The sequence below is a fragment of the Etheostoma spectabile genome, chromosome 12 (genome assembly GCF_008692095.1).
Source record: "Etheostoma spectabile isolate EspeVRDwgs_2016 chromosome 12, UIUC_Espe_1.0, whole genome shotgun sequence".
NCBI classification, from domain to species: Eukaryota; Metazoa; Chordata; class Actinopteri; order Perciformes; family Percidae; genus Etheostoma; species Etheostoma spectabile.
Window position 1 is genome coordinate 7,201,593 of NC_045744.1, and position 27,152 is coordinate 7,228,744.

Here is a 27,152-nt window from a genome sequence, read left to right on the forward strand (position 1 = left end):
AACTTTTGAACATACACATTCTACCAAAAAAAGTTCCTTCCTGAGGCTCTTTAGCAGAGTTACCGTCATTGTGTCCGGGGCTTAGTCCTGCCCAAGCCAATTGTGATTGGTTAAAAGAAATGCCAATAAACCTGAGCATCTTTTTCTCCCATCCCAGAATGCTGTTTGGACCAGCCAGACGCTCCTTTGCAGCGCTGTGGAGGAACGTCTGGCAATGCAAGAGTTGTGTTTTAATCAGTATTTTTCTTTAGCTTCAAAGAACTTGACAATTCATCTGTATCAAGAAATCTGACCAATTTGGTGATGTTTACAACTGCCATGCTTAAAATGACCTTTCCATTACATTTAAAAGTGGAATAATCAGTGGAATATTTAGTGGTGAATGTGGTTCTATTGTGGATCTAATGACAAACATCTGGCAAGTCCCGACTGCCGATAGAAGCTGAAGGTATCAGATATTGTCTAACTGATCATGTTGAGAGGTGCCGGTCTCCTCTTTGGCTGCTGAGCTAACGTTAGCTAATGCTTCACAGACTGACAGAAAAGCTGCTGCTCAGCTTTGAATGTCCAAACATCCTGATAGAAGTGATTGATATATTGAGGTGATCTTCTTTAAATTTTAACCGAGTCTTTTGTACCATGAGTCCCGCTCGCTTTAGCTATCAGTTAGTATTGCACTGCTAACTAGCTACAACGTACTCACTTTGATTAGGACAAGCAATCAGTTAAGCCGGGATTGTTTTTCTGACAAGACTCATCACTCTGATAGTCTTTGTGAATACAAAAGACTATTGATTTCAAACCTTTTAGAATCAAAAGGGCACTAATTGGTTTTCCCTCTCTAACAAACACTGGCATCAGTTTGCAAAGCACATTTACTAGGTAACAACTAACATTTTGTTTTGTAATTTAGCTTACTTAAAGTTTATAACTGCTAACAGCTTTGATTCTGACCTTAATTGTATGCCTTTAATTGGGCATGGATGGCTGTAACGGGAGATTTTATGTTTTATGGGGGACATGCTCAAACCCTTTTATCTCTACATGTGTCTCTCTTTAGGTAAATTTAGTTCAAGTTTGTTGGAAAACGTCAGGAAAAATGTTTCAAATGGAGTATCTGTGCTTTATTAAATATGTGGTATTTTTAGAAATACTTCAGCTGTGACAGTTGGCCATGAGGTCAGTCTGCGGTGTGCTGTGGCCACTATGTAGACCAGATAGTATAGTTAGTGAGAACGCTGGGCTATTTTACTCCCAGTCCATCTCTGCACTCCGTCTCATTATTGAGGAAGCTGCCCTGCCTCACTGTACAATAACATCTTATCAGTGTGTGAGTGTGTCCTCCAAGTTTGCCCCATATCTACACTGGATGTGTCTGTGGCACAATACTAATATTAATGCGGGGCAACCACAGCCATGCAAACACTGCACTAGTTGCTTTTATGCTACATGGGAGCTGTACTGTACATTTTAATGCAGATTTTAGATAATGTAATGTAATGTAAAGTATGCATAAGTAGAAATGTTTTTTAACATGACCATCATTACGCCCAATCAGTGAGTAATAGTTATTGGTGTTGTCCCATTTAGCACCGGACCCTTGAAGGTGCTCTAAGCGATGTTGGGTGACGTTACTTCTTGTTGACGTTCAAAATATTTTCAAACAAAACGGGACTAGCTTGCCCCTCCCTCCTCCTCATCCTGTCCCCTCCCCTCCGTTCTGTGCTTCAGAACGCCCACCTCCCAATCCTTCTTGTTGGTTATTGGCTGGAACGCTGGAACACTGTTTGTGAGTGCTTCGTGGTGCAGACTGACACATATTGTTTTTGTTGCCGTTTGTAGACCCTGGGCTCTCTACAGAGACCGTGTTTTTTACAGTGTGTTCTTGGGACAGGCAGCTTGCGGATAGTGAGGAGATGCTGTAAGGGACAAAAAATGTTGTAGCTTAAAACACACGTGACATCGCTTTGAGCCCCGTTACAGAATCAGTAAGTAAATGGTCGTTAGTAGATTCCCCCTCCACGCAGTTGCAAGTAGCCATGGTAGCCAAGGATTAAATAAACATGATGGACTCTTAAGAAGAGGTATATTCACTCCAGTTTATGCAAGGGAAAGTCAGCGGACGCCACAATCTTTTGAACATTGAGAAATACAAACAGAGTTGTGTGGAACTGATAGTCCTAATTAGCTTTGTAGCAACTCATTTAACATAAAAAAGTTACTAATTAAAGTTTTACATAAACTTGGTTTCTCTGATTGTGTACTCTAGATCATATACTCAAAGTTATTCAGGAATAACTTGTTGGCTATTTAATAGCTGACAGTTTGTTGCCGACTTTGCTCCTTAGCTACTATTTTCTGTGGCTTTTTGTTGAATGTCGCTGCTAAGAAACAGACTTATTGGCTTTAATGACCAGTGTTACACCTTAATTGATCATAATGGAAGTGGTCTTTAAAAGCAGTTAAGTAGAAATGTCACAACTTGACATGCGTAGCGTCAAAAGAGTGCTAACCTGAAAACTGCAGGCGGTTAGACACAAAAGTCATAGACTATAAAACTAGGTATAAACACGCACATTCACACACACAAGCACATCTTAACAAAGTATTCTATTTTCTTAAAATAGAAGTGTACTCTCCCTTCTCTATATTTTCTTGAAACAGCTGGTGAAAATTAGACAAGTAGGGAGGACTTTAATGGTCCGCCTCTGAACTTAAGCTTTGGGAGAATTGATACTTTACTAGGAATCCATCCTGACACTTTGCTAATGAGCACCGTTATTAACCCTCCATTAAATGGACCTTCACATAGTCCATTTAGTGTCAACCCACCCCAAAGCATCTTAGATTAGTCACACCTGCTGTGTTAGCTAAATGAAATATGGCTCCCTGCTTTTTCATCCCTTCTGATAACAACTGATTACGGAAGCCAAGTAAGTAGCAATTGTGGCGTTATTCAAGTCATTACATACTGTATGTCATGTTGGCAATGCTGGATTACTCTTCCAAATCCCCTGTTTATGTATTGTTGTTGGAAGCGGCATTAAAAGGTCCCTGGTTGGGCATTGTGCAATGTGAGGAAAAGGTAATTTACCAATTCTAACAAGTTTGACTTTGGAGTTATGTTATTTTCAGGCTATTACAGACCCAACGGCTCTGCTCATTGTAAGTACACTGGGATTGTTAAAAAGGAAGCTGATGATAAAGAATTGGAGGGAAAGAGCAAGACAGAGGAGACAGTGTGTGAAAAAATGTTCCTTACTGAATTCTTTAACCTGGCAGCTCCTGGTGAATCAGGTCTCATTGATATGCAAACACACCTCCACTTTTCTCTATTCTCCTAGCGCTCACGTGTTTTCCTCTCTCTCCACACACACACACACACACACACACACCACACACACACACACACACACACACACACACACACACACACACACTGAAGATTATACAGCCATGGGAGAGCGTGTTAATCTTAGGTTGTGGAAGAATGGTGTTCCATATTGACATGCATGTGTGTGTCGAAGTGAGTGTTTTTGCTTTTTCTAACTTGTGATTTAGTGCTAGGTTAAGGGCCTGAAAGCAAGAGAGCTTGAGAGTTCTCACCTATAATGACGGATTGAGAAGAAAAAGGGGGAGAGAAAAACCCAAGAAGGAAGATTAAAGAAGGGAAGGGATGAAGCAGAGAGGAATTGGAAAGATGACAGCAAAATGGAGGATAGAAAACAGAAGGATACTAAGAGAAAGAGAGAGGAGTAACGAAGAGCAATAGAGGTAAGGTAAAAATATGAAAAGATAAGAAAAGGAGGGAAAAACAGAGAGAGATAGAGGAAAGTTAGATGGAGTTGGGAGTAACCAATTACTGGGTCATAGAGTGGACAGTTTTATCTATGGCAGCGGCAAAGATTGCTCCTCCTGCAAGCTGTACCCTTAGATTTTGTCTGACGTCTGTATGTGTGTGTTGCTCCTTTTAGCACATAACTCCCAATGCGCAGCTGCTATTGCTGTGGGAAGAACACTTGGTCTGAGAGTCTAGTCTAGAGGAATTCTTCATTCAGTTTACACGGCAAGTATTTTGTCCCTGTGCCACCCCCTCTCACAGCGTGACGTTTATCAAAGAGCTGTACAGTACAAGAACAGAACATCACGGAAGCACAACAGCATTCAGCCAGGAAATATGCACTCAGCAGCAAGTTTATTAAGTTTACCTGGCTACAACTGAAGCAGTCTAATACAACGGCTCTGCAATAAATCCGACATTTATGAAAGTTATGAGGTTCAGTTTTTATTGAAACTGTTTTAGAGAGGTGTTGATTCAACTTCATGCTCATTTTGGAGGCTTTAGTTTGCGATGCTGTCATGCGTTATACTGAAAGGTGTTTCCAATATTTTGTCCATCCCATTTATATCATGGATAAAAGTAGTCCGGCTCAACAGAAGTGCATTTTCAGGATAAAGCCTGACCCTTACCTTCCACTCTCTATTAGGGGTGAGAATCACCAGACACCTCCCAATACCATATCATCACAATACTTATGCCACAATACGATATTATTCCGATTTTAAACATATTGCAATATTCTGAGATATATCACAATTTATGACCTTTTTTCCAGTTTCTAAATTTCCCAGTTTCAAATGATGTCCCCAAAAGGAAACTTTGTCAACATCTGTTTTATCTAAAAAGATACATTTCTCTGTAAGTTCATCTCACTTCAATTTTAGTGCTGCAAAATGGGATTGTTGAGCATACAAACTGACCAACACATATATAATAAAAGATCGATACTTGGTGCCAGCACAATACCATGGGAAAAAAGTATTGCCACTGAAGATATTGCGATACTATGCTATATCGATTTTTTTTTCTTTTTCTCTCCACTCCTACTCTCTGTGTTGCCGTTCTCAAAATCCCTTAGATACGGCAAAAACAACAAAGCTAGCAAGGTATGGCAAGGTTTGAAGAACATTAAGACAGGCTTACATGGTTCTACAGTGAATTATTACATTAAATGTCATTTAGCTGACATATAATAGCTGACTTTCATCCAAAGCAACTTACAATTGCTATATATCAGAAGTTGCACCTGGAGCAACTAGGAGATAAGTGTCTTGCTCAGGGACACATTTGATGATGTATTGCAGTGGGAATCAAACTCAGATCTCCCACACCAAAGACATGTGTTATATCCACTGCGCCATCACCTCCACCTAAACGAATGATTGTTAAGATTTCTAAAGAAATTCTTACAGCTTTTTGGGGAACGATCGGCTGGGATTGCTATGGGCAAAGTACACACGGCGATACACTGGTAAGAGCAAATTAAGTCAAACCATATATCCAGCTTATTTATTAGCTCATGTTACTGTATTGTAACAGTTAACTTTATTTTGAATTTTATGTGGCGTTTTCTTTTTGGGGTTCAAATGTTCCAACAAAACAAGCCACTGTCGCTGCGTCCGGAGACGATTGTGATTGGTTTAAAGAAATGCATTCAACACAGAGCGTTTTTTTTCTCCTATCCTAGAATGTAAATGGGGTGTAGCCAGACCTTACACCAAAGTGTTCTGGAGATACTGTAGGTCTGGGAATGTGTAGTCTTGCTTTGCCAGACCCTCCTGCAAAGCACGCTGAAGGAGGGTCTGGCTACTCCACATAGTTTTCAGGGATGGGAGGAAAACGTGCTCTGGTTTAATGGCATTTCTTTAAACCAATCAGAATCATCATGGGCGGCGCTAAGCTCCGCACAGAGCTGCTGCAAAATAGTCATGCGAGAGAAAACTCAGATTGGAAAGATAGTCTGGCTAGCTGTGTCAATTTACTATATAAAGATCTGAGGAGCGGTCAAAAATAATCATCATAAATCCACCAACTTTAAAATTCCAACACAAGGAAAGCGGAAGGAAAAGGAAAATACATGTATCTGGCGGAATTTCCTGCGACACGGGAGCAATCCCGGAAGTGTGGAATGCGAGCCTAGCTGGCGACAAGTGCATATGACACGGACACAGCTGCACGGGTTGCTGTAAGTCGACTTTACAGAAATATTAACCCTTAATCCTTAATAACGGCTAAGGATTTCATGTTGGCTGAAAGTGGAATAGTGATTTGCTACTGAATAGTTAGGGCAAACCAAAATAAGCTCCCCACCTTATCATCGAGAAATCAGCTGGCATGAACAGGCTGAATGAATGAAGTAAAATTGAAAATGGCAATTCAGTCTGATTATCAGACTAATGCAGCTGTAGTTTGTAAGGTTGCATGGCTGTTCTGTTCTCTTCTATTCTATATGGTCCTAATCATGTTTCCTTATCAATTCCTACCTGTGAAGACGGAGGTGCTGACCACTTTGCTCTCCTGACTCCCTCTGACAGCGTTGAGGCTGATTTCGTATTCTGTGGCAGGAAACAGGCTTGACAAGGTGTAGTTGGTCACATCGCTGTAAACCACCTCGCTGTCCACTCGACCTGCAGGAAGCAGGAGAACTGTTGCCGTCACACTGCTCTTACAATTCTTCAGGTACAGGGTGTATTGCTGAGCCAACTCGAGCGCTTTTTGCATCACAGAGTACATATTTAATCAATACAGAATTTTAATTAAAAAAATCAATTAACTGATAAAATGTTATCAATTAATTAGGTACAACAGTGTGTGTAACAGAGCTGGCTTCTACAAAATATCTTACATCAAAGAGACCTGCTACAACAAATGCCATGTTCATTTAACTGTAGCATGAAAACGCAGTGTGTTGGCATGTATGCTGATATACTGAATACAATGTTTTACAATGCAATGAAGAATGCAATGAATTATGTGTTACATAATATAAAGAATACGCTACCTCTGGCTGATTGGTAGGAAAGCTTATAGTATTCAAATGGGGCCAGTGGTCTGATCCAAGAGATAGTCACTGCGTCTTCGGTCACATCTGACACGGTCATCTCTTTTGGTGGGTCCATGCCTAGAAGGGAGACGTGTTAGCATATAATCAATTAGTCAGCAATGGATAACTTAGGAACATTTGATCTGATCCCAGAGGTACAATAGGAGCGCATTATGTGGTATATTATGAAGCAAGTTCAGAAATTTACATTCAAATCTAAATGAATTAGTGCCCTTGAAAACCAAAATATTTCAGTAATCCATTTTTTATCTCCTCATCACTTTTACATAAACAGCCCTCTCCTTGGTCTGTAGAAGCACAAGCATTTGTTAAGAAAAATAATGAAGATAAATCCGGCTGTTAAAAAAAAAACAATGTGCGGCTTTAGCGTTGAGACTTACAGGGGCTTACTCAGAGGAGATTTACCCCCCCTGCTGACAATTTGTTTTATGTGTCTCCTGAGACTATGGAGCAGCCGTGGAAAAGGTTATGGCGAAAACAATGTGAGCGAATAATTAAACTGATGACAAGTCCTTGGGTGCTAGAGAAAGAAATGGAGGAATTAAGAAAGAAACGGGAGGGGGAAAGAAAAAAAGAAAGAGGATGAGATTAAGAGATCACTCCCATTTCTTGGTGTGGCCAAGAGGCGAAATGGGTAGCGCTTGTAAAACCGCTCCACTTCATCTTTAAAAAAAAATAATTATTCACAAGCAGAGGGAGCAATATATAACTCCTGTGTATATGACACACTGTACAGTAGTAGCATGTATATATGTTTGGATTATTCATGCGTTCCTTTCTTACTAATTATGTTTTCTCTGGGAAAAATAACAGCTAAAAATGTGTATTTTCTCATGAAGCTTCCTGAGAGGGTCTGAATAGGAAGAGTAAAAGAATAGTTCTGTCCATCAACGACTTTTGACCTGATCCTTCTGGAGTATCCCAATTCAATTTGCACTGCTGCACAAGCTAATAAATGAATGTGGCCCTCAGGTTGAGCAACATTAACGCACCGTTTAACTGACCCTAGAGAGTGACTTTTGTAAATCTGGTAAATGTCAAACCGCCTACTATTGGGTTAAATCCAGGACTGCAAAACATTTCAAACCCTGAAAATGTAACGCTAAGCGCACACCCAATTATACAAGCAAAAAAACAGAGTGTAGTCTCTCATCAGTGCTCACATTCAAACGTGCAAGATCAAAGCATTACCACAGTCCACAGACAGGTGCAAACAAAACTGTATATCTTTCTCAAAATCCCTGTCCAAACCCCTGCTCGTAGCTTCCAATGTGAAGCTGGTACAGTAATCAGATGACAGCATGCAGATGATTCACAGTTAATATCTCCATTGATCAATGCTGACTTTTGTTGTTGTTTTTTGTCTTCAGTCCCCTCTGCTTTTCTCTGTTGATGATTTCCGTTTGTCCTAATTTTCTTTTCTGTCTTTGTATGTTGGGATTATTTAATGCATTTCTGAGACAGGTAGTTCCACTAACCCTCTCTTCAATCATTCAATCATTCCCTTCCCAGATGTGACTAGCACACTCATAAGCAAAGGAAATGTTTCTGAGAGCTCCTTCCGACAAAAAGCCAATTAGCAAAAAATAGCATGGTTAGACTGTATAATACCGCTCTAATAAATTGGGGAATTGTGTGTGTGTGTGTGTGAAACCATGAACCGTTCATCCAATCTACTTCACACGTGGTTTCCTGAGTACCCAATGAACTTGGGGTTTGGAATTTGGAGCAGTTTGGACAGCATTGGATATTAAGAAACTATGGATTAAACTAAACGACTGAACAATAAAGGTTGAGGAAAAAAAGTTGAGAAAAAAAGTGCTGCCATAATGCTGTCTCTTTCGTGTCTACCCTTCCCAATAAAAGCCCATCTTAAATTCACTCAGAATTTCACTAAGAGGAAACTCAATAAAAAGACATTTTGCCAACACTAGATATCAAACAAAAGCCAGGCACTATATGGTATTAAGCTGCTGTGAGTTGTAAATTCGCCAGTGCTGAGCACACAGCAGAAGATAACGTCATCTCGGAGCTGACCCATAGACAGTTAAAGAAATTGACCGAGCAAAAAGAGGTCTCTTAGACCTTCAGACTCACCCACAGTCCGGTTGTTTAAGTGTGCTAAAACACAATAAATAACATTACCGATAGCGAAAATCCCCGCAAATCGAATCCATACTTTGATGTTTACCGTCAAGCCACTAAGCCTGTTTGGAAATGAATACTTCTGCTGAAGTGTTAAATTTATTCACGATAATAATGACTGACATGCGATATCATTGACAAAAAAGACAACACTAAAATGTAGTTAAATGAACATTTTCCACTTGCACATTTGGCACATTTTGAAAGGGCACTGCACTAGTGTTATCACAGAGAGAGCAAGGTGTAAAGGATCATTGCGGCTCAGCTGGAGGAAACATATTTTAATAAAAAGACATTGAAAAAAATGAAATGGAGAAACTTTGATACAGGGTTTTAATAGTACGTACTGGATAAATATGCTGTTGTTGGTATATGTTGATGTGACTTGTTGATTGTAATGGGTGTTGCATGTAAATTAATGAGTTTGGTGCATGCTACTTGTTTAATTAAGACTTATAATAATAATTATACTACAATAGAGGGAAGAAAAGGAAACAAATACATTCAATTGCATAGACAGAAACCAGCACAAAGCAGGAGCAGACCTTTCCTCTTGCACTATATTTTACAGTAACAATGTGAGCCCACACATTGCACCTGCCTTTTCCCTCTCTCATCCTTCTTCTTCTCTCATTCCTTGACTGTATTAGAGAACCACATGTCAGCAATTTCTCAAATATTCCCCAATATTACAATTGCGTATGAGTTTAGAATAACCATGAATCATTATACCCTGGATCAGAATACACGCTGGCTAATGACCCAAATTTCATCTATGTGGCAAAGCTCAGTGATCTGATACCACAGGAGAATAAAACAAGCTTGTATTTCTGTACTGTGTCTCGAAGTCTGGCAAAGAAACAGAACGAAAAAACCTCCAAGGCAGGTCTCTAATTACAGAAATCATTCTGCTGTGGTTCTGTGCAAATGGAATGCTAAAACAGTAATTTTTTGGCAAATAAATATTTAATTTTAAATCACTTTGTATTTACATATCTTCCAGTAAGTTTTCTCCTTTTTTTCTTTCTTTACTTTACACTTAATGTTCTAAATTGTTTTGGCACTCTTTTTCCATATATTTCCTGTTAACCTCCCTGTTTTTCTCCTTCATTCTAAATGGGATTCAGGGACATTCCAGTTCCACCTGCCTCAACAAACCCTGAATAGAACAGTGCAACTCATTCATAAATGTGATCAACCTGATTGCAACTCAAAAAAATTGTCATTTAATTGTTAAGTTGATCAACCCAACAAATAGCAAATTATTCGATACTTGATTATCTATTAAAATTGTCTTACAACAACCAAATACAAAATAGTACGTCGTTTTTTAGTCTTATGTAATTAAATTAAATGTTTTTGGTGTTGGGCTTTAGGAAGTTATGGTGGATATTTTCTGACATTTTATAGACCAAACAATTAACCCATCTTGCAGCCATAAATGTGATCATATGTTAAGTTCATTGGAACAAAAAAGTCCATGCTTACATAGACAAACAGTATGAAGCGAGGAAGCATAACTACTAAAACAGAACTTGTATAAAGCCATCACTATGCTGCGAAATTCTCTCTATCCTCATGTGTGTCCTGCCTGAGTTACCTTCAATACCACTTTTCCACAAAATCAACCAGCTCACCTGTAGTGAGTGATGCTGTAATGGGCTCAGAGGTAATGTCCCCCTGTATTGTGATTAGGCTGACGGTGTACTGAGTAGAAGGAAGCAGCCCCAGGACCAGTGACCTCGTCTTGGAGCCGTCCAGCGTCACCTTAGAGGTGTCGGTCCCGTCTGCAGAGCTGTAGCTCAGGATGAAGAGGTCAGCAGGCGGTGCTGGGGCGCTCCACGCCACCGACACTGAGTCGGAAGTCACCTCTGACAAGTACAGGTGGGTTACGGGCCTGATTCCTGGAGGAACGGGGGTTTACAGGTGAACGGTGAGTTTTCAAGGACAGGTAAAAGAGCCGATCACAAGCAGGAAACAGCGATGGAAAAAAAGAAAAGAAAACAGCTGGCATTGTTATGGAGATGACAATGAGCAATTCCATGATGGATGAAAGCAGTCCTGGATGATGTAATAGATCGTTTATAATAGAGTTGAGAAAATTAGCCTTGGGTGTAATCTCAATGGGGCAGGTGAGAGTCAAAGACGACCACAATCATGTGGAAGTGATGATTTAATTGGTCATAAAAAAGAAAGGAAATTAATGAGATCATTCGCCTGTAAAGATGAAGATGTAATGCGATTGTTCACAATAAGAAAATAGAGGAATGATGACGATGATGGCAGATGCTGTCAAAATGTATTACTTGGACAGGAGATGAGGTAATGAATACAAAATAGTGTAGCAGCTGACACAGCAACAAATGCAAGACAATTTGAATTTAATTAGCCATGTGTTGATGTATAAATAGCAAAGAAGATGCAGTGATGTTGACTTCTCCTTTTCTGATTCATCCAGACTAAACTGTGGAGTTGAAACCCGCATTGTTTGCAGAGTCTGCATTTATGCCCTTCTCCTCTTTGATTGGTGAATGGCTACCTTTGATGGCGCATTACCGCCCTGTGCTCAGAAGAGAATGTGTATCGCGTAAACCCCATGGTGGCGGTGTGGATGTGGGTCCGTAAAACAAATAACACAAGGACACACTCATCCTAGTCTCGCAACGCCAGACCTTTCTCCACAGTGCTGCGAAGGAAGGTCTGGCTGATCCACACAGCATTCTGGGATGGGAGAAAAACGTGCTCTGGTTTTTTGACATTTCTTTGAACCAATCACAATCGTCCTGGGGTGGCGCTTGGCACTGAACGGAGCCCCAGTGCCGCTGTAAAATAGTCTCGGGAAGTAACTTGCTTCAGTTCAAAGGTTGTTTTATTTGCGCAACACAAAACTCAGATTGGACAGATAGTCTAGCTAGTCCTAGATAGTCCTCATAAATTGACCAGAGTTTAAAATTACAAAACAAAGAAAGCGGAAGGTTATGGGACATCTGAAAGCAGACATCCAAAAAAATGACGTCGAAAATTCTTGGTAGAACAAGAGCAATCCCGGAAGAGGAACATCGTGGACTCATCCAAACTGTGCTCTAAAGCACCAATAGACAATTCCACCATGCTTTGCTTTAATCATGGATTAAACAATGCAGAAGAAGGAGTGTCCACGTATTGCAATGGCCAGGCTGGTGGTGGTTATGATGAAGATGACATTGATCAAGAAGACAGTGACATTTGTGTTGATTTGTACGATTAATAAATAACAAGAGGTTTGCAGATAATTACAAACAAAGGAGAACACTATAAAGGAGAGACAGCGCTCCAAAGGCTGCCTGGGAGATAAATATATATATATATATATATATATATATATATATATATTATATTACACACACACACACACACTCACAGGTATACAGTTTTTTTTATCATTCTCTATTCTCTGAATATTAAGACCGGAGTTACTTTAAATAAAGCCACAGATTACAAAAGCCGAAGTTAAGATGGCCTTGGTGGTCACAGTGAAAAAGCACAGAGATGATGATGACGATGATGATGATGATGATGATGATGATGATGATGAGAGAGGTGAAGAAGAGAAAGAAGAAATATGTCAGCAGGTAAGTGCATGCCCATCAATCTGACACCACCCTTTGTGCAACTGAAAATCACATCAAGCTTTCTGTAAAAAATAACAAAGAACCAACAGCGGTGGGTAGACTGACAGGCAATCCCACATATAGTTGGACAAATACACACAAGTCTGAAAAAAGAAAACTTTGTTATGATTGAAATTCTCAGAGAAAGAGGAGACATCGAGCTGAGAAAGAGAGTGGCAGCAACACTGAGAGAATGTGGTGTTGAAAAGAAATCAGAAGACACAAATACATTCGGATGCAAAACAGAGATGCAATTAGGGAACACTTGTGACAAGCTCATTGGCCGATGTGGATAATTGCTTCTTCAAAGTCTTTTAAGGTCCTTCATTTTCTTTTAGCCTGACTCACCTTCCCTATTGCCACTGTTGATGAAACTGTTCTCTAGCTTTGTGCAGTAATTGGCTGATCTTTTATTTCTACCTGAGCAGACACAAACAAACTCTAGAGTGAGTTCATCATAGCTCTGTCTGATAATTGAGTGGATTGAAACTGATGCTGTACTGCAACCTTAAAACTCTACAAAAGTTTTTATATCTGACTGTAGCGAATAAAAAAGTCAAGCAAAACAATTGTGCTGTACAAGAATAACACTGTTTACCCGCTAAGAGTATACAAAACGTGACTATTCTCTCTACCTGTGAAGGCATCTATGGTTGCTGCATTGCTCTGTTGCCTTCCTCTTCTTGCTGCCACAGTGATGGTGTACTCAGTCCCAGGCTCGAGGTCCATCAGAGTGGTGGTGGTTACATCTTTAGGCACCGTCAGCTGGAAAAAAGAGCACACAGTTAAGCACAAATTCTGTCATGATGCCATCATGGATGCCCCTCCCTCTCCTTGTTTTTGTGCATTGAATGTTTTCCTGTTTGTGATACCACATGTTTCTCCCTCCTGCGCTGATTTCTGTGAGTTGTGGGTGTGGCTTAGTTTACAGGCTGTGCCAGGTAGAGCTCATTCCCTGATCTTCCCCAGCAGTACATAAGGCCGACTCTGTGATCCACTCGTCACCAGATGATTCAGTCTACTAGCGTGGTACAGTTGTAGATCCTAGCTCCCTTTGTAAATCTGTTTCCTGGTGTTCTAGCTTGTTTATCTAATGGGATCTGTGTTTTCTCCTGTTTCAGTCTGCCTCGCTGTCTTGTGCTCAATTCAATTCAATTCAATTTTATTTATAGTATCAAATCACAACAAGAGTTATCTCAAGACACTTTACAGATAGAGCAGGTCTAGACCACACTCCAGAATCCACAAGGACCCAACAGTTCCAGTAGTTTCCTCCAGAGCAAGCAACAGTGCGAACACGTCCTGTTACCCCTGCCTGCTCACTTGCTTGCCTGCTTCTCTCTGGATTCAAGGAAGTTTGCCACGTGTTGGAATTGTTTGTTGGACTCTGGAGGACGCCATTACCACATGGTCAACAGTAAACAAGAGACACTAATTCACTGGGAATGCTTTGGAGGACGCACTGCACCCACCACTGGATCCCCTGGACACAACACCCCCTTGCCCCTGGCTCTATTCACGGTTTACATTTATCTTTATTAAATCACTTAAACGTATTTCCTGTGTCAAGTCTACTTTTGGGTCCAACCTCCAGTGCCAGATGGAGTGTAGGGACATAGGTGTACAGTATACACCTGCATGGTAATTTATACGCCATGGTCATATTTGTATCTGTTATCCATATAGTGTTTATCTGTCCATTCTTTACCTCAGTAGCAACGCCAGAGGAGGATGTATAGGTGATCTTGTAATGGTCGATGGGGCCCTGGACCACGCCCCACACCAGAGAGATGGTGTTGTCTGTAGAAGCCGTCACAGTTAGATCCATGGGCACATCCAGACCTAACATAGAGGAAACAAGATTTTAGTAAACCACACGGCACCTGTTTAAATATATTTAACAAAATTGTAAAAAGGAATACGCAGCATTAATAAGCATGAGCACGTTAACACTGGTACTTACCTACCTGGATGTTCCCACCAACAGGGCTTTACTCATGATAATTATGACATTTAAGGGACCTTACTACTCCTTCTATGACAAATGTCCCATGACTTGAGTCAAGCGTAGACAGAGCGTAGTGCACAGGACATTAGCCTTATGATATTTACCTTATTGGTATGTTTTTTTTTATGTGCACTTGTGTCACTCAAGACCATTTTAAGTGTGTGAATTATGATTAATTATCACTTCTACATCCAAGGTTTTTTCATGTCTACAGTTGCAAATTGACTATAAAACACCTGAGTCAAAATGCCACCATTGAAGAAAAAACTGTCAATGCATTTTTTATAATGACACGTTCAAATTGTATTTGCCTACCTTTGGTTGGATACCCCAAAGGTATACTCAGATAATAGAATAAGGACTTACTCTCCTTCTAACAAATATCCCATGTTAGTTCAAGTATATCGAGTTGTTGCACTGGCACAAAAGTATTTCACCTATAGTTTTTTTTTTAAATGTCATCTGGCGTCACTCACGCACCATTTTGACAGATGCTCAATTAAAAACAACACCAAAGTTTTTTTCAAAGTCATATGCAGTTGTCCATTGTACTATAAGAAAGGATGAGTCAAATCAGCCATTTGGTGAAAATGCAGAGATCTGCTCAATATTTACATTTCCAACATTTTAGCAGAAAAAAAATGTCTTCTGTATTCTTATCTACTGTATATCCTCTTCTTTGGCAAGTCAATGACATCAAAAACAGGACCATTGCTAATTAACATGCAACAGTCAGCTTCCAGGACATATGAATTAACATAATCACCCCATATTCTGTATTTCATCTTTTTGTATTCTTTTTGTTCTTATTTTTGTCTTTTTCTTTCCTGCAGCAATGACCCACCTTGTCCACCGGATTATCAATGCTTAATTCTCATAAACTCCTCAACTGCAAGCCTCAATGTTTCTGAGCTTCTTGTCAAATAGATGTTGTTGGGGGAAAGTAAGAATATTATTGGAAATTATGCTTTCGGCACCTCACACATATAGTAACATGAGCACAGCTGTGAACCCGGCAGACAGGAGTTGTTGTCAGATTATTTAAAGCTATTTGAGAAAGATGTGATAGCTGTAGTGCATTTTTTAAAGTTCATAAAGAGTGCGCAAAACAGTGGGATAGAAAGTGCTTGTTCGAAAAGCAAATGGAGGCCTAATTTAGCAAATTGCAAAATACTTTCAGCCATTAAAATGATTGCAACTGGAGGAAAGATGTGCTTGACAGAGAAAGTGATGGGAAAGATTAGCGAAGCACCTCTGTGCACTTACATTCCAAGCAGAAGATTTAATGGGGACTTTTTTGACTTTCTGCCAAAGCACCTCAAAATACAATAAAAAGCAATTAATGGCATGCTTTATTACAGCTTTAAAATGCTTTAATGGGAACTTTGAACCCAGCTGACAACATAAAACATCTCCCTAAAATAGCACAAGTCTTGCACAAACCTGATTTGTTGTTATTTCACTAAAATGGTTGGAAAAAAAGCGCTTTTCCACGCAGCACTAACAATATCCAATCACATGTATAAAAACAAAACCATGCCAACCAGCCTGCTGTGAAGCCAGGTCCTCTAGTACCACGCAGCTGGGATTCACTTAGTGTGTCTTACATGCATTAGTGGAGTATTAACAGTAATTCACCCACCCGTCCTGGCGTTCATTGTTGCTGGTGTACTCTGGTTGCTACCTTTCATAGCAGAAATGCCGATGCCGTACTCTGTGCCTGGCAGCAGGTCTGAGGCACAAAGACAGAGAAGGAATGTGTTACTAATTTAACAGACAATATAGCAGGACAAAAGATCACAGAGGCTTGTTTCACACTCTAATTCTCACATGCATGTCAATTAGAGGGAGTTTGGTTTTTTCATAACAGCCAAATTAGCTCTACATCGGTGATGGGGTCCTGAAAAAAATGACATGTACATCAGTATAATTTCAGAAAAAAAAAAAAATTCAGTACATGGATTTCTCAAGCTAAAGAAATACGATGATGAGGAATGCAAATGAGCGAGAACGTGACAGTTCTCTTAATAGAGAGAAAATGAGAGTGACAGAGAAGGACTGAGGGTGGAGGCAGCATTGATTGCACTGGCCCATCAGAATAACACAAGGACCTTTTCCCTCTATGCTTTTGCCGGCCGTGCCCTTTCCAACACTGTGGCCTTTCAGAAGAAAAAAAAACATTCCGGCTGACCGCTCCTTACTGACAGCCTTTCAGTACGCCCGCAGGACAACACGCATTTCTACAGATACAATCAGTAGCCCCGTCAGCCAAGTGTTAGCTCTGGAGATAATCCTGTCATGTTAAACACACACAGGTCCTTCCCAGCTTCGTCAGTACACATTGAATGCACTGCGCTAATACTAAAGGCATAAGGAAAAACACTGCACAGAAACTAAAGATTGGATGATACAGTACAGCAAATACTTCACTAAAAATTGCCAACAGAACAAATGGATAAATGAATAAAGGAAAAACAAACACATCACTTCTCACTTACCTGTGAGGGAGGTCTTAGTGGTGGCTCCCTCATTGCGTGGTACAATGACTTTATCATACTGGTCTCCTGCTAAAGTGCTGTACACCACCTGGTAGCCCTCCACCTAAATTGAAATATATATATTTAATCATTTGCAACACTAAACTGAAGAAAACATTTGTGTATGGCTTGAACAAAATGAAGGAAATACAAGGCGTTAAGCGACCACTGAAAGTAGCTTCCCCTCAAAAATTCCCCTCAAGATTAATACAGTATCTGTCTATCTATCTATCTATCTATCTATCAATCATATCTATCTATCTATCTATCTATCTATCTATCTATCTATCTATCAATCAATCAATCTATCTATCTACTATCTATCTATCTATCTATCTATCTATCTATCTATCTATCTATCTATCTATCTATCTATATCTATCTATCTATCTATCTATCTATCTATCTATCTATCTATCTATCTATCTATCTATCTATCTATCTATCTAACTATCTATCGGCATTGATTTACTACTTTGTCATTCAGAATAAAACTTTAAGTGACCACTTAAACTCAGTGAATGTGTTCGCTATATTTCCGGTTTTGTCATTTACCAAGCTGACAAAATGTAGACACACCTGTGTGTGATGATAAAGTGCTTAACACAACAAGACAAAGTTTTAAAAAATGGGAGGAATAAAAATCCGCTTTAGTATAAGTGCGCAGGAAGGGTCAAGGCAGGGTGGAGAAGGTCCGGGGATTAAGAGCAAATTAGTTGTTATTTTTACAATAACATAATTATTATGTACTTTAGAGATCTAAGGGGCACCTACAGGTTGTGCAGAGAGCCAGTAGAAGCTAAAAAGTATTTTAGGATAGTCCACTTCATTTATTTAAAAAATAAACAATTATATAAACAACAAAACACAAGCGACAAAGGTTTTCACAGAAGGAGAATCTTGTCAGTATGTTAAGCATAAATATCTTCCAGTGGTGGAAGAAGATTTCAGAATATCTACTCAAGTAAAAGTACAGAGGTATATTCAGCAAACTGTACTTAAATAATCAAAAGTAAAAGTAGTTATTTTGAGCCCTTCTAGAGTGTTTTATCTCATATACGTTATTGGATTATTATTGAATGATTCAATTTAGCTCTTTGTTTGATCTATTACATTGCATCATAAGTTATGCCCTTTATGGTTTTGGTAAAGTGACTAAAATTGTTAGTGGAGTAGAACTATATAAATTTCACAAATAATAAAATAAAGTACAACATAAAACTCTACAAAGGTACACATCTTTAATAAATGTACTGTTACTTTTCAGCACCGATAGATTCATATTACTTGCAAATGTTCATCATCATGTTACCCAGATCCAGACTGTAAACTGCACAATACAGGCAGTATTTAAAAAAAATAAAAAAATAAAAAAGACGCTGAACTGACATTAAAATGACCAAACTTTGTTGTGTTGTCCGAAAAAAATTATACCCCACCTGTTAACCATTTAAATCGTCTAAAAAACAAATCATACAATTTTTTACTCCGAATGCTATTTTTTTGCCATGTCTAATTACCTCGGCCTCACTGTTTTCCCATTCAAGCTCCAGGGTGGTGGAGGTCTTGGACAAAAGCCGCAGGTTCTTGGGGGCATCGATCTCTGAGAAGAACGATAAAGCTGACAATGTTGGGGAAACTGAGACCAATTCGCAAGATTGTGAAAAGCAAACATCAGTGGTTTAAACATCATCAGACAAAGATACAGTTAGTGTCCAACTGTTAATTACTTTAGCTGTTTATTTACAATGATTGATATAGTGTTACCAATTTTAGCAAGATTTTATTTCATTTGAAATAGTTACTCAGAAATCATATGCATACCTTTTACCTTCAATGTAGCTGAAAGTACTGTTGTTATGATGAAGTTCTATAATTGTTGTTTCACAAATAATGTACTCTTTAACTTGTTTTTTAAGTGTAATAATTCCCTCGAATAGATGTTCACTACAATATTCAACATTTCAATATTAAGTTTGCTTTACTTTAGGCCTTATGTCATCAACTGTCCTATCCTCAGAGTCAGGCACAGGATCAAACACAACACTATCACCACATTTGCTTGCCGTCAGACCTCACCGGTAGTAAATTCGGTGGAAATGGATCCGCTTTCATTTCCTTTTCTCACTCCGCTCACAGACACCTCGTAACGCGAGCCAGGACGCAAAACCTGTGAAACAAAAACAACAACAACAACAACACAAGGACAGTTTAGTCTGTTTAATCTCTTTGCATGGATTTCTTTTGTTTGTCTTGGTTTAATCTCCAGACACAGATAGCGGGCAGACTGTGTGATTAGATAATTTAACAAGCGTGACACCCCAGATAGTAGGTGAGTCCACATTATGTGCCTGTATGATCAGGTCTGTGACACCACAACGTGATCAATTACACGCACACCCACACACACACACACATTCACACCCACCCACCCACCACACACCTGCAGGGAGTACTGGCTGAGTGTGGGCTGGAGGCGGAAGGTGGTCCGTGGACCCTCTCCTCCCACCAGGCCGTAACGTAACACGATCTGATCAATCTTTGCTTTGGGTGGTGTCCACTCCACAAACGCTACGGTGTCTGACACGTCCCGCACAATCAGCTGAGTGGGGCCATCAATCACTGAAAAACAAAAGAAAGAAAGAAAGAAAGAATTATTGAGAGTCCTTTTGCTGTGTGTGGTCACTTTGTCCACCTTGTCATCTATTGCTGCACGTTTTGACTTGATCTAGGTATTGTTTGACTTGACTCAATTTAACACCTTATTTTTAGTTGGATACCAAAACTCTTTTTTTTTTATAACTCGCTCTTAGTAGAGATGCAACTTACAAATATTTTTATTGTAAGAACCTGCTGATGTGTTTCTCAATGTATTAATTGGTCAATACAACTTAATTATGAAATTATGAATTACTTTTATTATGAACAGGAAAGCTAAAATGGAATACGTATAATGAAAGGATGAATATGAAATATGAAAAGACAGTTCATGTTAATACAGCCCGAGCTTATGCAGTGATAGATCTGGATTAGTTATCAGAAAAAAAGCTGTTCTCTGACAGCCAAGCATGTAAAGCTTATCAGACCTGAAACACGCTGAGACAAAAGGCTTTATCTGTGCGAGGTGTAAAACATAAGCCGTGATTAAAGTCTGTCCATGTTGACTGCTGAAAAACAACACTTATTCGGTGTGAAGACCTGAAAACACATTACCCGTGATGAGGAAAACCCATTTTAGAACAGCAAAGCACCAGGATCACAGGGACACATAAAGCCCTCCACCACAGTAAGGTGGTGATTCTGAGCCCAATCTGAACCGGAGTGGTGCTTTGTTATTGGACTTCGGAGCTAGCTACGGATTGGCCGTTACAAACACCATGTCCAAGCAGAGGGTGACTCATTCATGAGTGTACTTGGTGCCACAGAAAACTCAACATGTTCTCATTGTCGATGTCAATTCAAAAAAATGTAATGGGGTGTAAGATAACGTGATAACAGGCAATCTATTTTATTATACTGTTAATTATCTCTTCACAAAAGCTATGGTGTGACATCTATTACTTCAACACTTTTCTTGATGATTTCTACGGCAGTTAAATGGGGCTCATTTAAGCTAAAACTTAAATAGCAAATGGCATTTATACACAGTTTCTGACAATACATTTGATTTTGACTTATCCAAATAAGTTTGAAAAAGGGGACAACATAATTTGATGTTGATGAAGCAACCCAAATAGCACAAGACACAATGTTTAGTTCAAAACACGTTTTAAATTTAAAGCACCATACTATGCTGTGAAAGCACAATTATTCTCTATTGGTGGCCCCGGGGGAAACAACAAATTTCACACACTAAGCAATACTGGACCATACTTAAGTCTTTCTTGAAGCTTTTGAGGTCTAAATAAGTCTCAGACTCAGGCTTGACATTTTACCGGTCCACCCCGATTGTTGATATATAAGAAATTGGCCCCCTGGGTCTCATCCTAGAAGACATTCTGTGGAAGACAGTTGCTGAGATCCTGTTCCCACATCAGCTGTCCTTTCCTTCTGGTTTTCCTCCGACTCCTAATAACGCTCACTCGTCTCAGAGTAAGGATAAATCTTTGTTATGAATAATTGAGTAACTTTAAATTTGTCTTTTCCTCTTTCTTTATCCAATAAGTTGTCCTGCAGTGGGCCGCCGTGAAAAATTAATGACAGGGTGCCATGAATTATTAATCTATACTCAATTACAACCCACGAAATGAACAAAGAATTGACAGGAAATTGATGGTGTTTTGACTGCACACATCAGAGTTTGAATTGTTATGGACGAGGTTTGAATTGGATCTATTACAGCTGTCAAGTAATAGCGTCAGCTAGGTGAGGAGCGGGGGCAATGCCTCAGTGGGGTTTACATCAGGGACATTAATGGTGGCAGACCAACAAATATGCCGGGTGTGGTGTGTGTGTGTGTGTGTGTGTGAGTGTGTGTGTGTGCAGGGAATACTATGCAACATTTGTTACGAAAGTGAAAGGTTGATTTTTTTTGGGACTGCAAAAAAGAACATTGAAGTGCTGACAGTTACAACACTCTATTAATCATTTTAGCCTTTTATCAAGCAAAATTGCCAAACATTTCTTCTTGCAGCTTCTCTAATAGGAATACCTGCAGTTTTTCTCATTTATTTAATCATTATTAATTAAACATATTTGGGTTTTAGACTATTGTTTGGACAAAACAAGGAACTTTAAGATGTCACATTGGGTTTAATCGACTTACTGACTTAGCTTGAAAAATGTAGCTGTGCTGCTCTCATGTATTATAAATATAAAATTACCATTTTATGGTGTTTTATATGCATATGTTTAGAAATGGCAGTGACTAGTTGGTTGTATTGTTATTCCTCAGGCAACACATAACTTAACTTATGTTCCACCCCCTGAAAACTTGGTTTCAAATCTTAAAGGGATACTTTGCAGATTTCAAACAACGCATTTTGCTTCATCTGGCAGATCTCAGCAGACCTTCGCCTCTCTGCTCCACAGGGAGCTCAGTGCACTGGCTTCACCGAGGGAAGCCAAACATCGTTGCTCTAAACACACTGCCCACACTGCCATGACAGAGAGTGAGATTTACATCAGCAAAATATCATTTAAAAATGTTTTTTTCTCATTTATTAAGGGAATGTTTCATAATCTGATCTTTTGTATTCTGATCTACTGAGTCACCGTTGTCAAACTGAACACCCACTTAGACCCAGTGAGAAGATAACAGACAAAAACACAAATACAGAAATATGGGTTACACTTTACTTGAAGGTATCTACATAAGAGTGACATGACACTGTCATGAACGTGTCATACACATTATAAACAAGTCATAAACGTTTATGACAAGAAACCTTCAAGTAAAGTGTTACCTAAACATGTCAAGTGAAACAGCCAAAAGAGTTTCTCGCTTAGGCAGAAATGTAAAAAAATAAAAAAAAATGAATGAGAAAATAGGTTTTTAGGGACATTAATGATATATTTTGGCAATGCCATAACAGTAATACATAGGACATTATGGATCTGTCTCTGCACACAAGCTTCATTTGTATAAAAATAGGAAGCAATCTAATTCACAAACTTCCTTTAATCTGACAGAGAGGTGAATGTAATTTCATTTTTATCATGTCTAGGTTTATCTTTATAGTTTATATTTATACGTACATGTTGTGACAGTGGCAGTGACTGGCTGGCTTCGACCCTGGTCTCGGAGTGCCACCAGGTTAATGGTATACTCCTCCCCTGGTCTCAAACCAGTCTGCAAAAAGTAAGTGATGGTGCTGGGCAGCTGTGCAGTCATCCCTCCATCATTGTCCTGGGAAAATACAGAAGGTATGAGGTGAGTGATGAGATGAATAGCAAAAACTGTTTGCAATTTTGAGTAAATGCCAGCTACTGTTTGGCTTTAACTTCTTCTCTCAGTGGAGATAAGGGATCTGGCAGATAAAAAACTATCCCCACCAGTAAAGGGCCGCCCACACCAACAACGATAACTATGACGATAACTATAAATATTTTGATTTAAAAATCGTTCTAACTCAAGTGGATGGCGGAGTCCACATCACAACTATAAAAACAATGGCAGGGGCGAATTAGCTCGTTGGGATCCCTTTCAGAGCGATTTGATGTCACAGACACCACTGAGAGTGAATCTTGTGTTTTGGATGTGAACATCACACTGTTGGGGCCCTATCTTGCCTAACGCAAGTGTCTTTGCTAGCTTAAGGCCAACGCAATTGTCAATTTCCCGCCCAGCGCCCACGTCGTGTAAATAGCAAATGCACCTGCGGCAATGGGCATGCTGGTCTTACAGGGAGGTTTGTTCAGATGAATTCTTGGCATATTGCTATCTTGAGGCAGCGGAAAGTGCACACCATTGACTAACAAAAACCTGGTCTGAAGTCAATAATGCAGCATTTTATTACTATTTTAACAGTGCATTCATAAAATGCACAAGCACACTATTCCTGTTACACGCACAGTGATGTGCAGCAGCACACAAACATGCAAAAGATTGAAAATAAAAATATTACAATGTGAAATGTATTATGATATGATCTGCTTGCGCGCTTTCATTTCTCCTGACAATCTCTCCTCCCTGCTCAGCAAATCTGCCATCATAATAGCAATGCGCCAAGGTACAAACACGCCTAGCTTTTAAAGGGAATGGGAGATGACACTCTGATTGGTTTATTGCATGTTACGCCAAAAACACACCTATGAATTAATGAAGACACTAAGTGCAACCCTTTTGAACAATGCACCCGGCACACTTCTTATTGCCAGCTCTTATACTTTGCAAATAGTGTTTGTGTACCACTGCTAACTGACTGCAGCACTTCAGTTTGCTGATGTAAACATTGGGATGTTTTGTCAGCACCTCAAATCCCCAACTTGCTTATCCGCTTTGGAGCTTGTGCGCCGCTACAAGCCTGGAGAGGCAGCAGTGGCGGCGCCCCAGGGACCGTCGGCAGACTTTTTTGGTTCATAAAACGTACCTGAATTCACAACTATGTAGGATATTACTACAGACATTCCTGAAATCTTACATTGCAAAGGCTGCTGTATTATCTTTTGAATATATATATTATGCTGTACATTGCTGTATACTTACTGAGTAATTTATTTTGACTGATTTGTACATTTGTGGATTATTTAGCACCTTAAATCCCCAAAGTGTGTGGCGTATGTATTCTGCAGGGATATATCTCAGGCCATATTCTGCAGAGGCAGCACTGTGTGAATTTCCAAACGCCTGTCACTCATCCATATGGAGCCTCTGCTATTCCCAGATGTTCTTAGAGAGCCAGTGTTGCACATACACTTCCTGCCGACAGACAGATGTTATACCTACTGCTGCTCCAAGATCCCCAAAAGCCTGCGCTATGAAGGCTCATAATAAAACATATAACAGCTTGCTACTTTCCTGAATCAAAACTGTAATTAGAGATTCAATCCATTTAATCACCTCGGCTAAATTACTAGGGAGGGCAGTAACACACAGCGGTAATGTTCCGATAACAATTGGTCCTTAATCTAAAAAATAGCACTGTTAAAAGCGAAATTATACAGAATGAATCACCATAACAGTACATCCACTCCCATCTCCAGTGTCAGTTCACTTATAATTAGTCATCATTCTATCTGCTGACAAGGTCACTTAGATGAGGAATGACTGAAGACGTTTTTTTTCGTCCTTGTGGAAGTATTTTTATCACTTTAATTTAATACGAATCCTTTTTTATCTGTTTGATTGCCAATTTATGCTTCTTGGTGAATTATTAGGGCAATTTACTTTTTTCAGGTTAGTCAGCATGTAATTATATGTATATCAATAATCCTCATACTATTTCATGAAAAAAATATAATAATATTAGATTTGAGATGTATTGTAGCAATGATTAATAGCTTTATAACTTTACTGCAAAATAGAATATCAAACATCAGATTTTTTAAATCAGTTCTTTTGTGAACTTTAATGTTCTAAAAGTAAGAAAGCACAAATGTTTCCATTTTATTTTTGGCCAAGCACCTGCGCGCTTAAAGCTAATTACAGTACACATAGTTGAAATATACACGGGGATAAACATGTACCTATTCTCTGATAAACTATGATAAGCAGATTGCCAGACAGAGAATGAGGAAAAAAGGCAAGGATACTAGTGAGATGCTAAAATAAATAAAAAATACAATAACTGTGTGTGACAATCTGCTGACTGAGGTAGGCCCACAGTTGGATACATAACTTGACAGTACAGTCAAAGGCCAAGATCACACGATTTATACAGACAGCCATGGAGATTATGGGACTCCATCAACATGTCAGTCTTCGGGCGATTTTTGGACAAATCATTATCATCTCCGATCCAACTCATCCTTCTCCACCTGGAGTCTCAGCTCCTCCCGCAGGCCTCCCCTGAGCAGGCACCTCAGTGTCCTTGTCCCCCTGTCCATTCAAGCCCTTAACTCCACCTAGGTTAACATATATGTGTATGCTGTTGTCTTCTTGTCAGTTTTTTACTGTGGTTTTATAATGCATTGTAATGTACAAGGCGAATTTTACACTGGGACAAAAAAAGTCTACCTTATCTTATTTGATGCTGATTTCTTCAACAAGGTGCTGCTTCAGAGGCTCAAATGAGCAATAAAGATAGATCATTGCCTGGCACCGTCTTTTCTTCCCAGGAGTGAAGTCACAAAGTGCATCTGAACAGTGTTATAAGCATGATTTGACATCATTTTGAGTTCATGTAGACATAATGTCAACAAATGCTTTATGTAAAGAGAATACTGCAAATTTGCACAGCCTCATCATGTGTGTATCTTTGACCATTTGCTTGACTGTTCAACATGAATCACAATGTTGAGATAATTCAGGGAAACCCTAATCAACATGCGGAGTCATGTGTGTGTTTCTGTGTGTGCAGGATTTCCATTTAGAGGGAAAACTATAGCAGCTTATCCAAAAATAAAAACAAAAAAATATATATAAAAGGAAGCTTCCAGGAAACTGAAACAGCTATGGTGTCCTCGAAAAAGTCACATAAATTATATCAATCAAAACTGATAACTAAAAATACTTCTTCTGCTCATATATGACTGGAATACTACTGGAACTAAGATAACACCAGTACAGTTATACTGGCAGCAGTACTGACTGAGTGATTGCTTTACAGCTTTATCGATTTATTGCAAAAAAGCCAAAAATATAACATGTTAGATGGCATTGTAGGTATGTGCTGGCAGTATGATATTTTTATTGGAGTGTCAGATATATAGTGTAGCTGTTTCTAACAGTGTTAACGGCAGGTCTCAAATCTTGCCCTGTCTCTCTCTCTCTCCGTTTCCTTTTCACAGAGTAGCGAGTTCTGTGTTTGTTCGCATAGGCCAAAGCTTTCATGCCTACTTCCATTACGAGATTGTCAAAATTCACAATCCCCATTGCTGGATTAAATCCGCAGGGGGGCGGGACTGCCAACACATAATATGATTTCCCCCGTGGCTGGAGCGGGGGAGGGCGAGCAAGGAAAGATAGAAGGAGGAACACTTACAGAAAGGGGTGGAAGAGGAAGAGAGAGGTGAAGGAGAAAGAAAGGGATAGAGGGTACCTTCGGGTTAGAGAGGAAAAAAGTGCTGGTGATTCTGACCAAGAGGTGTTGGATGGAAAGTAGAAACAAGAGATTAGGAGGAAAGGGTGGAGGGATGGAAAGTGCTAGATGAATAGAGAAATGGAAGATTAGGTAGAAAGAGAGAGCAAGGCTAAAAGCAATACAATGAAATTAGGAACCCTACTGTTTTTTCTATTCCAAAAATGTTCTTCCCTTAAAACGGCTTGAAATAAACACAATAAAAGCATCTTAACATCAGATTTGAG

General features: G+C 39.4%; 1 protein-coding gene across 7 annotated transcripts in view; it reads right to left on the minus strand.

The window, feature by feature from the left end:
• The window catches only part of tnr (tenascin R (restrictin, janusin)), a 190,565-nt gene that overhangs the window by 34,143 nt on the left and 129,270 nt on the right, over positions 1 to 27,152 (minus strand). For 4 of the 7 annotated variants that reach the window (XM_032530649.1, XM_032530652.1, XM_032530650.1 and 1 more), the window contains 11 exons: positions 22,943 to 23,093; positions 19,689 to 19,867; positions 19,325 to 19,415; positions 18,766 to 18,866; positions 17,207 to 17,309; positions 16,351 to 16,440; positions 14,409 to 14,542; positions 13,336 to 13,465; positions 10,688 to 10,954; positions 6,843 to 6,962; positions 6,325 to 6,468 (listed from right to left, as the gene is read on the minus strand). In XM_032530649.1, the coding sequence (XP_032386540.1) occupies positions 6,325 to 6,468; positions 6,843 to 6,962; positions 10,688 to 10,954; positions 13,336 to 13,465; positions 14,409 to 14,542; positions 16,351 to 16,440; positions 17,207 to 17,309; positions 18,766 to 18,866; positions 19,325 to 19,415; positions 19,689 to 19,867; positions 22,943 to 23,093 (1,510 nt within the window). The remainder of the gene's footprint in view (positions 1 to 6,324; positions 6,469 to 6,842; positions 6,963 to 10,687; positions 10,955 to 13,335; positions 13,466 to 14,408; positions 14,543 to 16,350; positions 16,441 to 17,206; positions 17,310 to 18,765; positions 18,867 to 19,324; positions 19,416 to 19,688; positions 19,868 to 22,942; positions 23,094 to 27,152) is intronic. The other 3 variants (XM_032530653.1, XM_032530656.1, XM_032530655.1) reach the window with 3 other exon arrangements.